Raw genomic sequence first — 13,183 nt, 5'->3', positions numbered from 1 at the left:
TTGTGCCTAATTTTAGTCAACAGACAGTGCCATTCGGTTTTCATAATCACTTTCGTGTAACTGTTGCACGATATTGACCTTGTACAATTGCAACTTTAAATTTGGCTGTGTAGTCATTCTTCTTGACAGAGGCTTCAGAAATCATGATCTGAATCAATTTGCTCTTTCAAGTTGAATGTTGTTCAGTTCTGCCCAAATGAAATTAGGAAGGAAAGTGCTCATAGATTTACTTGCAAGTGATAGTTGATTTATGATATTTTCAGTGTAACTAATATTAATGTATACTGAATTTATGTTAACTAGCAACATACAGTATGAACGTGACACACACACATTGAAGCATTTCAGAAAATGGTCAGTATCTTAGATATCTGAGTGAAGCCTGTGGCCAGTGAATTGTAGAGGCTCATCAACTAAAGTACGCATTTCAATAGGCGTTTTGTAATGGTGTAGTTTACAGTGTTTCAAAAGAAAGCACACTGTTTTTGCAAGGAGCCAAGGTGTTCCATAAACTTAGATCGTCTTGGAAGAGCGATGATTTTAGATATTTTTGCATGTTGTGGGGCGGCGGGTGGAATAATAGAATAAATGTTTTGTATTTATGCTGTTTGCCGTTCTCAACACTGGCTCTCTAACTACAATATTGGCAACCAGAAAGTGAGTAGCAAAACGTGAAGCCTGTAATTAGAATTCCTAGGGCCCACTTCATTTGAGAAATACATTTATAGCTACAGCTTATAGCTCTGAGGAATTAGGAAATTGTCTGGGATTCATAATCAAAAACCATTCTCTCTAAAATGTTGACTATATTCTGAAAGTCACAGACCAGAAAGCATCCACACAATCCAACTACCAGAGCAGTTCAGAGTCTAATGCGCTGATGCCACTATAACTGTTCAAATTAAATGTTTAAGTGAATGCTCGCCATAATTTGATGATAATGTTCATCAAACGCCACGCTAATAATGGTAGAATGTCTGTCCTGTGGCGGCACGTGAAAATACGACATACGCAAACTAAAGATAGATCATTAACGTCATCCTAAAATTAACACTTCACTCGAAAACGATTTCATGATTACGCGTATCCCGAGTAACTTATTACTGCATCTGAGGCTGTTTATATCAACGATACTGATGCGACGCGACTCCCGGCTCAGGTGGTGCGCTAATCAGCGTCTGGAGAGAACTGGGGCCTTCCTCTCTCGCGTAGCATTCTTACATATAAAGCCGCGGTGCGGACGGCTAAGGGAACGCCTGATCAAATCTGCTCCCCCAACTAGCCGCTGGGCTAGTAATACACCACTTTAAGTTATCGAATAAATCATTGCTTCCTTTGCTGATGGCCAATGAAGCTCTCAATTTAAATGTGCAATCAGCACACAGGTAAGTAATCATAATAAAAGTCTGACGTGGTTAAGTCAAATATTTTAGGCGAGAGAATTAATTTAATTAAACTACACGCAGTAGACGAGCTCTGAACTTGCTCTTTGGAGATACGCTATAGCTATAGTTTTATAGTTATTCTGTTGAAACTTCTCACATTTTTATGATTATAATGGATCTCCCTTCTTCTTAAATTTAAACATCCTAGCTTTATTTATTCGCCTACTTAATCTATCTTGCTTCCTTAATTTCTAAGACAAAAACCAGAAAATCATGAATTTCAACTAAAATTTTAATTTGTGAGATCCAGAATACTGTTTCTACTAAATTATTATGCAAAAGGAATCTAAATATAAATTTTTAAGTTTCTAGCTCTTTTCTGTTGCGCCAATGATTTTTACAGAAAAACGTCCAAATTTCGAAAATGGTTAAAGTTATTGAACTGATATTCAACACATATTGATTTAGTATTACTTCTGACATGCTAGAAACGTTTCAGGTTATTTACTTGATTTTTAAAGTATTGCGCAACATTTATGATGTCAGAGCTAGTTACAGTGGACTGGCTGACACACAAGGGAAAGACTGATGTGAATTTTATAAGGCGTGAGTAGGCTGCTTCCCTACAATGTGTCTCTAGGTATTGTGAGTGGTAGTTCCCAAAGGTATATAGAGGACATGTTTACTTCAGTTGCAGTAGTTCTGTATTATGTTTACAGAGGGAGTAGATGATATGTACAAAGATACTATAATTCATAGTTAATAAATGTTGCAGATACAAACCTAAAAATGAAATATTATGCTTACAGAAACTTCAGAAGGAAGAATGAAAATAACTTTCACATATTCATTTGCGTCCTTGTTTCCTGAAACATTTTTGTCTTGGAAGCTGGTGTTTTTTTATTATTGTGATATATCCTGCACAATTGTAAAAAATTGGTTAAAGAATACGCTCATTTATTTGCTTCACCACAAATTTCAGTTACTGTAAAAAATTAATTACATTTCAGTGCAATGTAAATGATGATTATTATTAATGTTAAAACCTGCATCTGTCTAAAGCAGATTAAATCAACATATTTATCTAAAACTACATTGGTAGAAGTCAAGGTGGCACTGTTTTGATTTAAAAATAGCTGTGTCTTTCTGTGAGAACAAATCAACTTATGGAAAACTAGGTGCTACCAGCTGCTATGTTTGCATATCAGTAGTTTTGTTATGATGAGAGATGGTGAATAAGTAAGCTGACAATTTATAAATGTCTATGTATATATTGCTGTAGAGATGTATCTATAAAATATATATGCAGTGCCAGCGTACGGTAGTAGTTTTTAGCGATTGCAGTCACATAGTTCTCAATGTGAGATTTTTTTTACCACCAGAGCATCACACAGTAACTGTTTCTTCTTCCCATTCCAATGCATTATAGAGTCTACATTTTTCATCCCCCCCCCCCAAATGACTAATTTAGATTAACATAATCATTTAATAGATTGTAATCAAACGCAGCCTCTCAGCCCCCCCCCCCCTCCACCCCCACTCACCCATGTTCCACATGTAAAAGTACGAAGTCTCTGTTTGTCGTACAGCCTTTAAATGTTGCCATTGTTGTGAGTCTTGAAGCATTTTGGAAGCTGTATGAGATGCGTTATGATCAACTGGGCTTCTGCATGGAAGCTCCGGTGGACCTGAGATTGCTCCAGGGTTAGTTGGATTCGAGTAACTTTCGCAGCTTGAGCTCCCTTAGAAATAAGTGCTAAATCAGACTTAGTGTTTTGAGGCTAATCATAATAGTTTTAAATATGGTCCTTGGGCTTACCATTTGGTTTTATTGTTATATCTACAAAAAAATCTCCAGCTCTACCAGGTGGTGCAACAACTCGGTATCATAAACCGCATGCACAATAACATTGGATTTGTACTTTTCACAGAATAATCTACAAGCATTAAGAGTTACCAATGATTGCGCCAATGTTGTCTGCGTCCCACACACATTTACCATAATTAAACAATTTCATCAGAATCAGTTAAGCAATACAGTCGTGAAAATGTAATAGACAGAACTTCTTTTATGTTTAATAATATTGATATTAATATCGAAGTATGGATTACACACATTGAGAATTGAATCAGCAGTGTATTGATTATGTTTAATCATATTGTGTTGAACATATCAACCAATAAAAGCATTTTGAAATATATGGTAAAGTTCAAAAGTGAAAGAGTAAATAGTTTTTTGCAAAGAATAAATATTTTTGTTTAATGCACGTAATATTCTCCAAATCAGTAAATATCTTGTTCTATATGTAAATGTAGGCTTCCGCAGCCGTTATCACAGTCAATAAAATCCTTCTGGAGCAGTTAGCAGTACAGCCTGAGGAAGGCACCTCGCAACAGTCGCTGAAACGTTGGAAGTTTACAGATGACAATGCAGCCTCAAACCCAGAAGAATTTTATTGACTGTTATCTTGTACTACAAACTTTATAAAGTAACCTTTGTTCTTCCTCAAGGTTCAACCAATTTCATGAGTATCACTTCAACGGTGTAGTCATGACAATGTAACAAACAGAATTACTTTCACATTCATGGTATTAGTATGTTGAAGATTGTATAAACATTGTATTCTGTTACTCATGGCTGTGCTCACATAGCGGTTAAATGAAAAGAAATTAAAGTAAATATGCATATGGCTTTATCGGCCAGGAGACCCCAGTCAGGATGTTTGGGAGCTTCTGCTAGTCCTGATGCAACTTCTGCATCAGCGATGATAAAATGGTGCTGAGGACAACACACACATCCAGTTGCTAGGGGAAAAAAATACGACCCGGCCAAAAATCAAACGCAGGACTTCACGATCGACAGTCAGTAACATTTCCCGCATGCCCACGAGCTGTTCACAGATATAGACACACATCTTAGAAGTTGTAACAGACACGTTAAGATCAGTGGTTGAACTGCAATGGGCTTATGACTGACATTAGTATGGAAGTGTGAATCATTGAATAAGCATTGTATTCATTACTTTGTATGTAGAACATATCAAACAATAAAAGCCTTGTCACAAATATGGTAAGATTCAAAAGAAAAAGAGTAAATAGTGTTTTCAAAGAGTAATTGTTCCATATTACGTGTTGTATTCTTCAAATCAGTAAACATGTTATAGTACTCACTTTCTAAAACATCTTGAAGCCTAAGGAAGAACATAGGCTATCTCCACACCAAATTTCATCAAAACCGCTTCAGAGCCTGTGAAAGCATAACAGATAGTTACTTCTGCAGTTATCATATTAGTAAGGATTGTAGCAAGTACAAAAATGTGACAAAGGATACAAATGGAGAATTTATTTGCTTTATTATCTCATGTGATACTGCTGGTCCTTCATTTCTGTTTAGTACTATTGCAGACTACACTTACATGACATTATTATTCATGTTGCAGGATCTAGAAAATTACATCATGGAGCTGATACCTACACTCCCTCAGTTAGACGGATTGGAGAAATCATTCCATAGTTTTTATGTGTGTACAGCAGTTCGCAAGTTTCTCTTTTTCTTGGATCCATTGCGTACAGGCCGTGTAAGAATCCAAGACATACTTGCATGTAGCTTCCTTGATGATTTGCTTGAGGTGTGTACTGTTGAATTTGTGCTATGCTGTTTGATTTAGAACACGTGTGTATTTATGGTTGTAATGTTTAGTAGGTGAGATAAATGATAATGGGTTCTATAACATAGGCTAAAAATATGTTCAGAACTAGTGCAATTTCAGATTGGTGAAGGCACTGTACTTATATTCAAACTGGGATAATTTCCATCTCCTTCCAACAGTCCTGATTTGTGTATTGTGTGTCTCCTTAAATGACTTCAAGTAAAAGCTGTGTTAGTTCAACAGACCACAAACTCTGCTGATGGGCATAAAACTCTCAACTTTCTCCTTACCTGTCTTACCAGATTCAAGTGTCAGCTCTAAACAGTTAATTGTATTGTAGGAAATAATTCTTATATGCTGACTCAAGATTTCTGCAGTATAATGTACACTTTTAAGAACAGATACACTGCAACAAGGCACTGACATTAAAATACTGCAACTCTGATAAATATTTTGGTGGAAAAGTCTGGTAATTTATATATGACTTGTATACAATGACATTTACAGTTGCGTGATGTGGACCTACCGAAGGACCTTCAAGATAGCAACTGGTTTTCAGCTCCATCAGCTTTACGTGTCTATGGCCAGTACCTGAATCTTGACAAGGACCACAATGGTATGCTCAGTTGCAGTGAGCTTTCGGGGTATGGGCAATTTATATATTCTGTAATAAATGAGCAGCAGTATTATCTTAAGCTTCTGTTCTACAAGCCTCTGTGTAATGTTTTTTATGTCAACTTTTATATAAAATGAAACCTTTGAAGCTGTTTTACATTCGATGTGGTGAGTTCCTTTCAATTGTATAATGCTTTCAGTATTCATTATTGTAAGAAATAATTGTCTTTAATTGAAGAAAACATTCACACTTTAACAAATATTGGTTCACTTCTTCTGTAGGTAATTAATGCCATTGTCATGGTCATTCGTTTTTGAGAGTCTTGCAGCTCCTGTGACATATATGTAATGTAGTTGAACTTAACGAGTTGATTATGTTTGTCATAACATTTTCAGTGTAATTCCTGAATGAGTTGATGAAATAATTTTTTAGGTATGGCACTGGTACTCTATCAAAGGTTTTCACGGAACGGGTATTTCAAGAATGTCTCACATATGATGGTGAAATGGATTACAAGACATACCTTGACTTTGTGCTGGCCATGGAAAATAGACAGGAACCACAATCCCTGCATTACCTCTTTAGAATTCTTGATGTACATGGCAAAGGCTACTTAGATGTATTCACACTCAACTACTTCTTTCGGGTGAGTCAAAAATAAATCAGTCTCTCTCTCTCTCTCTCTCTCTCTCTCTCTCTCTCTCTCTCTCTCTCTCTCTCTCCCCCCCTCTCTCTCTCTCCCCCTCCATCCCCCCTCCTCCCCTCCCCCCTCCCTCTCTCCCTCTCCCTCCCCACAGCAAAGGCGGATCCGTCCCAAGATTTCAGTGAAGCTCATGCTGGACTGTAATCCCTGACTCACTCTTCCTAAACTGTAGTACACAAAACACTTTGTGTTGATCCACTGCTGTCTTGTGTCACATTGACTGAGCAATGCATGGAGTGACATGTAGCAGCAATTGTCTAAAACTCTAGGCCGTGCCCATTCAATCATTTCGTGTCCTGCACAGCTCCTGTTTCTTAATTGTTACAGTCACAAACCAGATCATTAATTCTGATACACCCAGCATATTATAAGGTCAGATACAGTATAAAACTTAAATTATTCTCTAAAGAAGCAACATCCAAATAATAAAAGAGCAAGTTAGGTGAATTAAAAATGTTATTTGTGAGAAACGTGGACTGTACAGTTAATTACACTATCAGCATTCTTTAGGTTTAAATGTATTTGTGTTCTGAATTATTATGCTCAACATATTCTGGCTAATTAAAATTACAAACAGTGTTATTGATATAAAATAACTCTCTAAAAAGTTAACATTATATCTATTTCAAAATTATGACTTTTATTATATTTCGGTATTGGAGACACTGGAAGAACAAGATTTAGGAATCAGGTTTTAAACTGTAAGACATTTCCAGGGGCAAATATGGGCTCTGACCACAATCTAGATTAAAACAAGAAACTGCAAAAAGGTAGGAATTTAAGAAGATGGCACCTGGATAACTGAAAGAGCCAGAGGTTGTAGAGAGTTTCAGAGAGAGCATCAGAGAACGATTGACAGGAACAGGGGAAAGAAATCCAGTAGAAGATTGGGTAGCTTTGAGAGATGAAGTACTAAAGACAGCAGAGGATCAAGTAGGTAAAAAGACGAGGCCTAGTAGAAATCCTTGAGTATCAGAAGAGATATTGAATTTAATTGATGAAAGAAGAAAATATAAAAATGCAGTAAATGAAGCAGGCAAAAAGGAATACAAACATCTCAAAAATGAGATTGACAGGAAATGCAAAATGGCTAAGCAGGGATGGCTAGAGAAAAAAATGTAAGGATGTAGAGGCATATATCACTAGGGTTAAGATTGATACTGCCTACAGGAAAATTAAAGAGTCCTTTGGAGAAAAGAGAACCACTTGTATGAATATCAAGAGCTCAGTTGGAAAACCAGTTCTAAGCAAAGAAGGGAAAGCAGAAAGGTGGAAGGAGTATATAGAGGGTCTATACAAGGGCGATGTACTTCAGGGCAATATTATGGAAATGAGAGGACGTAGGTGAAGATGAAATGGGAGACATGATACTGCCTGAAGAATTTGACAGAGCTCTGAAAGACCTAAGTCAAAACAAGGCCCTAGGAGTAGACAACATTACATTAGAACTACTGACAGCTTTGGGAGAGCCTTCCATGACAAAACTCTTCCATCTCGTGAGCAAGATGTATGAGACGGGCGAAATACCCTCAGACTTCAAGAAGAATATAATAATTCCAATCCCAAAGAAAGCAGGTGTTGACAGATGTGAAAATTACCGAAGTATCAGTTTAATAAGCCACAACTGCAAAATACTAACGCGAATTCGTTACAGACGAATGGAAAAACAGGTAGAAGCCGACCTCGGCGAAGATCAGTTCGGGTTCTGTAGAAATGTTGGAACATGTGAGGCAGTACTGACCCTATGATTTATCTTAGAAAGTGGATTAAGGAAAGGTAAACCTACGTTTCTAGCATTTGTAGACTTAGAGAGAGCTTTTGACAATGGGGTTGGCTGGAATACTCTTTCAAATTCTGAGGGTGGCAGGGGTCAAATACAGGGAGCAAAAGGCTACTTACAATTTGTACAGAAACCAGATGGCAGTTACAAGAGTCAAGGGACACGAAAGGGAAGCAGTGGTTGGGAAGGAAGTGAGACAGGGTTGTAGCCTATCCCTGATGTTATTCAATCTGTATATTCAGCAAGTAGTAAAGGAAACAAAAGAAAAATTTGGAGTAGGAATTAAAATCCATGGAGAAGAAATAAAAAGTTTGCGGTTTGCCGATGATATTGTAATTCTGTCAGAGACAGCAAAGGACCTGGAAGAGCAGTTGAATGGAATGGATAGTGTCTTGAAAGGAGGATATAAGATGAACATCAACAAAAGCAAAACGAGGATAATGGAATGCACTCAAATTAAATCAGGTGATGCTGGGGGAATTAGATTAGAAAATAAGACACAGTAGTAGATGAGTTTTGCTATTCGGGAAGCCAAATAACTGATGGTTGAAGTAGAGAGGATGTAAAATGTAGACTGGCAATGGCAAGGAAAGCATTTCTGAAGAAGAGAAATTTGTTTGTTATAGATTTTAGTTTCAGGAAGTCTTTTCTAATAGTATTTGTATGGAGTGTAGCTATGTATGGAAGTGAAACATGCATGATAAGTAGATTAGACATGAAGAGAATAGAAGGTTTCGAAATGTGGTGCTACAGGAGAATGCTGAAGATCAGATGGGTAGATAATGTAACTAATGAGGAGGTACTGAATAGAATTGGGGAGAAGAGGAATTTGTGGCACAACTTGACTAGAAGAAGGGATTGATTGGTAGGACATGTTCGGATGCATCAAGCTAACACCAGTTTAGTATTGGAGGGCAGTGTGGAGGGTAAAAATGGCAGAGGGAGACCAAGAGATGAATACACTAAGCAGATTCAGAAGGATGCAGGGTGCAGTAGGAGATGAAGAAGCTTGCACAGGATAGAATAGCATGGAGAGCTGCATCAAACCAGTCCTAACCGCCATCTGCTTCACGTCTGCTGTGCAGCGAGCTACCTTAATTTAAGTATTAACTGTATTTTTCTTACTTTTCACTTCTTCCGTGTGTTTTACCTTTTAGGAAGCTTTATTTGTCGAGTGCTATTAATAGTGTTCCATAGATTTCGTGTTTGTTTTGAATACAGTCAGAGAGAGTCCCTTTAGTCAACCGTAGTGCCATTAGTGCTAGTGTTTGTTTTCAATACAGTCCAGAGACACGTAGTGCTATTTTCTTTGTTTTCTACAAGAAGTGGCTAGCAATCACAGTTTAGTCAATAGTCCGCCGCTTTTAGTGAATTAGCAGTCTAGTTAAAATCAGTAAATTGATCCCTTAGGATGGATAGGATGTGTGACTGCTGTGTACGGACGCAGGAGGAGCTGGCCACTGTTCGCAAACAGCTGAACGTGTTGATGGCCACGGTCAGCCGTCTTCAGGCTGCTGCCTCGGTGTGTGGCGGCAGTGGGGAGTCCGGTGCGTCGCAAGGTACACCCCAGGTGTTACATGCTTCACCCACCGTCCCTGCTGTCGAGACATCTTCGTGGGTACCGGGCGCGGTTGGGCCACCCTCTCCCCAAGGGGACTGGCGGGTTCAGCGGCGTTCGCGGCACACGAGGCGGAGGGTAAATGTGGAGGCTGGCCATGTGGCATTGCCCGCTCTGCCTGTGCGTGGACATGCGGCTGCTCCTTCAGCAAGGTCCGAGCAGGCACACGGGGGGAGGGGTTTATTAGTTATTGGGAGCTCCAACGTTGGGCGGGTGATGGAGCCCCTTAGGGAAATAGCGAAAAGGTCGGGGAAGAAGGCCAGTGTTCACTCTGTCTGCTTGCCGGGGGGTCTCATCCGAGATGTGGAGGAGGCCCTACCGGCTAGAGAGTACTGGGTGCACCCGACTGCAAATTGTTGCTCATGTCGGCTCCAATGACTCCTGCCATCTGGGTTCAGAGGTCATCCTCAGTTCGTACAGGCGGTTGGCGGAATTGGTGAAGGCGGAAAACCTTGCTCGCAGGGTGGAATCAGAGCTAACTATTTGTAGTATCGTTCCCAGAAACGATCGCGGTCCTCTGGTTTGGAGCCGAGTGGAAGGTTTAAACCAGAGGCTCAGACGATTTTGTGGAGATCTGGGGTGCAAATTTCTCGACCTCCGCTATCGGGTGGAAAAATATAGGGTCCCGCTGAATAGGTCAGGCGTGCACTACACGCCGGAAGCGGCTACAAGGGTAGCTGAGTATGTGTGGAGTGCACATGGGGGTTTTTTAGGTTAGAGAACTCCCTCCCTAGGCCCGACAAGACGCCTCCTGAGACGCGGCAAGGTAGGAGTAGGCAAAATGCAACAGGGAATAACAATATTAATGTGCTAATAGTAAACTGCAGGAGCGTCTATAGAAAGGTCCCAGAACTGCTCTCATTAATAAACGGTCACAATGCCCATATAGTACTAGGGACAGAAAGTTGGCTGAAACCAGACGTAAACAGTAATGAAATCCTAAACTCAGATTGGAATGTATACCACAGAGACAGGCTGGACTGTGAAGGGGGAGGTGTGTTTATAGCGATAAGAAGTGCAATAGTATCGAAGGAAACTGACGGAGATCCGAAATGTGAAATAATTTGGGTGAAGGTCACGGTTAAAGCAGGCTCAGACATGGTAATTGTATGTCTTTATAGGCCCCCTGGCTCAGCAGCTGTTGTGGCTGATCACCTGAAGGATAATTTGGAAAATATTTCGAGTAGATTTCCCCACCATGTAATAGTTCTGGGTGGAGATTTTAATTTGCCGGATATAGACTGGGAGACTCAAACGTTCATAACGGGTGGCAGGGACGAAGGATCCAGTGAAATTTTTTTAAGTGCTTTATCTGAAAACTACCTTGAGCAGTTAAACAGAGAACCGACTCGTGGCGATAACATATTAGACCTTCTGGTGACAAACAGACCCGAACTATTTGAAACAGTTAACACAGAACAGGGAATCAGCAATCATAAAGCGGTTACGGCATCGATGGTTTCAGCCGTAAATAGAAATATTAAAAAAGGTACGAAGATTTTTCTGTTTAGCAAAAGTGACAAAAAGCAGATTACAGAGTACCTGACAGCTCAACACACAAGTTTTGTCTCAAGTACAGACAGTGGACAAAGTTCAAAACCATCGTACAATATGCGTTAGATGAGTATGTGCCAAGCAAGATCGTAAGAGATGGAAAAGAGCCACCGTGGTACAACAACAGAGTTAGAAAACTGCTGCGGAAGCAAAGGGAACTTCACAGCAAACATAAACATAACCAAAGCCTTGCAGACAAACAAAAATTACCCGAAGCGAAATGTAGTGTGAGGAGGGCTATGCGAGAGGCGTTCAATGAATTCGAAAGTAAAGTTCTATGTACTGACTTGGCAGAAAATCCTAAGAAATTCTGGTCTTATGTCAAAGCGGTAGGTGGATCAAAACAAAATGTCCAGACACTCTGTGACCAAAATGGTACTGAAACAGAGGATGACAGACTAAAGGCCGAAATACTAAATGTCTTTTTCCAAAGCTGTTTCACAGAGGAAAACTGCACTGTAGTTCCTTCTCTAGATTGTCGCACAGATGACAAAATGGTAGATATCGAAATAGACGACAGAGCGATAGAGAAACAATTAAAATCGATCAAAAGAGGAAAGGCCGCTGGACCTGATGGGATACCAGTTCTCTTTTACACAGAGTATGCGAAGGAACCAGCCCCCCTTCTTGCAGCGGTGTACCGTAGGTCTCTAGAAGAGCGTAGCGTTCCAAAGGATTGGAAAAGGGCACAGGTCATCCCCGTTTTCAAGAAGGGACGTCGAACAGGTGTGCAGAACTTTAGACCTATATCTCTAACGTTGATCAGTTGTAGAATTTTGGAACACGTATTATGTTCGAGTACAATGACTTTCCTGGAGACTAGAAATCTACTCTGTAGGAATCAGCATGGGTTTCGAAAAAGACGGTCGTGTGAAACCCAGCTCGCGCTATTCGTCCACGAGACTCAGAGGGCCATAGACACGGGTTCCCAGGTAGATGCCGTGTTTCTTGACTTCCGCAAGGCGTTCGATACAGTTCCCCACAGTCGTTTAATGAACAAAGTAAGAGCATATGGACTATCAGACCAATTGTGTGATTGGATTGAGGAGTTCCTAGATAACAGAAAGCAGCATGTCATTCTCAGTGGAGAGAAGTCTTCCGAAGTAAGAGTGATTTCAGGTTTGCCACAGGGGAGTGTCATGGGCCCGTTGCTGTTCACAATATACATAAATGACCTTGTGGATGACATCGGAAGTTCACTGAGGCTTTTTGCAGATGATGCTGTGGTGTATCGAGAGGTTGTAACAATCGAAAATTGAGGATCTGCAGCGAATTGACGCATGGTGCAGGGAATGGCAATTGAATCTCAATGTAGACAAGTGTAATGTGCTGCGAATACATAGAAAGATAGATCCCTTATCATTTAACTACAAAATAGCCGGTCAGCAACTGGAAGCAGTTAATTCCATAAATCATCTGGGAGTACGCATTAGGAGTGATTTAAAATGGAATGATCATATAAAGTTGATCGTCAGTAAAGCAGATGCCAGACTGAGATTCATTGGAAGAATCCTAAGGAAATGCAATCCGAAAACAAAGCAAATAGGTTACAGTACGCGTGTTCGCCCACTGCTTGAATACTGCTCAGCGGTGTGGGATCCGTACCAGATAGGGTTGATAGAAGAGATAGAGAAGATCCAACGGAGAGCAGCGCGCTTCATTACAGGATCATTTAGTAATCGTGAAAGCGTTACGGAGATGATAGATAAACTCCAGTGGAAGACTCTGCAGGAGAGACGCTCAGTACCTAGGTACGGGCTGTTGTTAAAGTTTCGAGAACATACCTTCACCGAAGAGTCAAGCAGTATATTGCTCCCTCCTACATATATCTCGCAAAGTGACCATGAGGATAAAATCAGAGAGATTAGAGCCCACAC

The 13,183-nt window shown here is 40.0% G+C and overlaps 1 protein-coding gene across 3 annotated transcripts in view; it reads left to right on the top strand.

Annotated features, from left to right (window-relative positions):
* LOC126195274 (serine/threonine-protein phosphatase 2A regulatory subunit B'' subunit gamma-like) overlaps nt 1-13,183 on the top strand; it is a 42,895-nt gene that overhangs the window by 16,606 nt on the left and 13,106 nt on the right. For 2 of the 3 annotated variants that reach the window (XM_049933809.1, XM_049933807.1), the window contains exons 6-8: nt 4,826-5,014; nt 5,543-5,679; nt 6,084-6,297. In XM_049933809.1, coding sequence (XP_049789766.1) covers nt 4,826-5,014; nt 5,543-5,679; nt 6,084-6,297 — 540 coding nt within the window. The remainder of the gene's footprint in view (nt 1-4,825; nt 5,015-5,542; nt 5,680-6,083; nt 6,298-13,183) is intronic. The other variant, XM_049933808.1, reaches the window with a different exon arrangement.

This window comes from Schistocerca nitens, chromosome 7 (assembly GCF_023898315.1).
Source record: "Schistocerca nitens isolate TAMUIC-IGC-003100 chromosome 7, iqSchNite1.1, whole genome shotgun sequence".
Taxonomy (NCBI): Eukaryota; Metazoa; Arthropoda; class Insecta; order Orthoptera; family Acrididae; genus Schistocerca; species Schistocerca nitens.
Note: the sequence above shows the minus strand (reverse complement) of the source record. Positions and strands in the feature narration are given on the sequence as shown.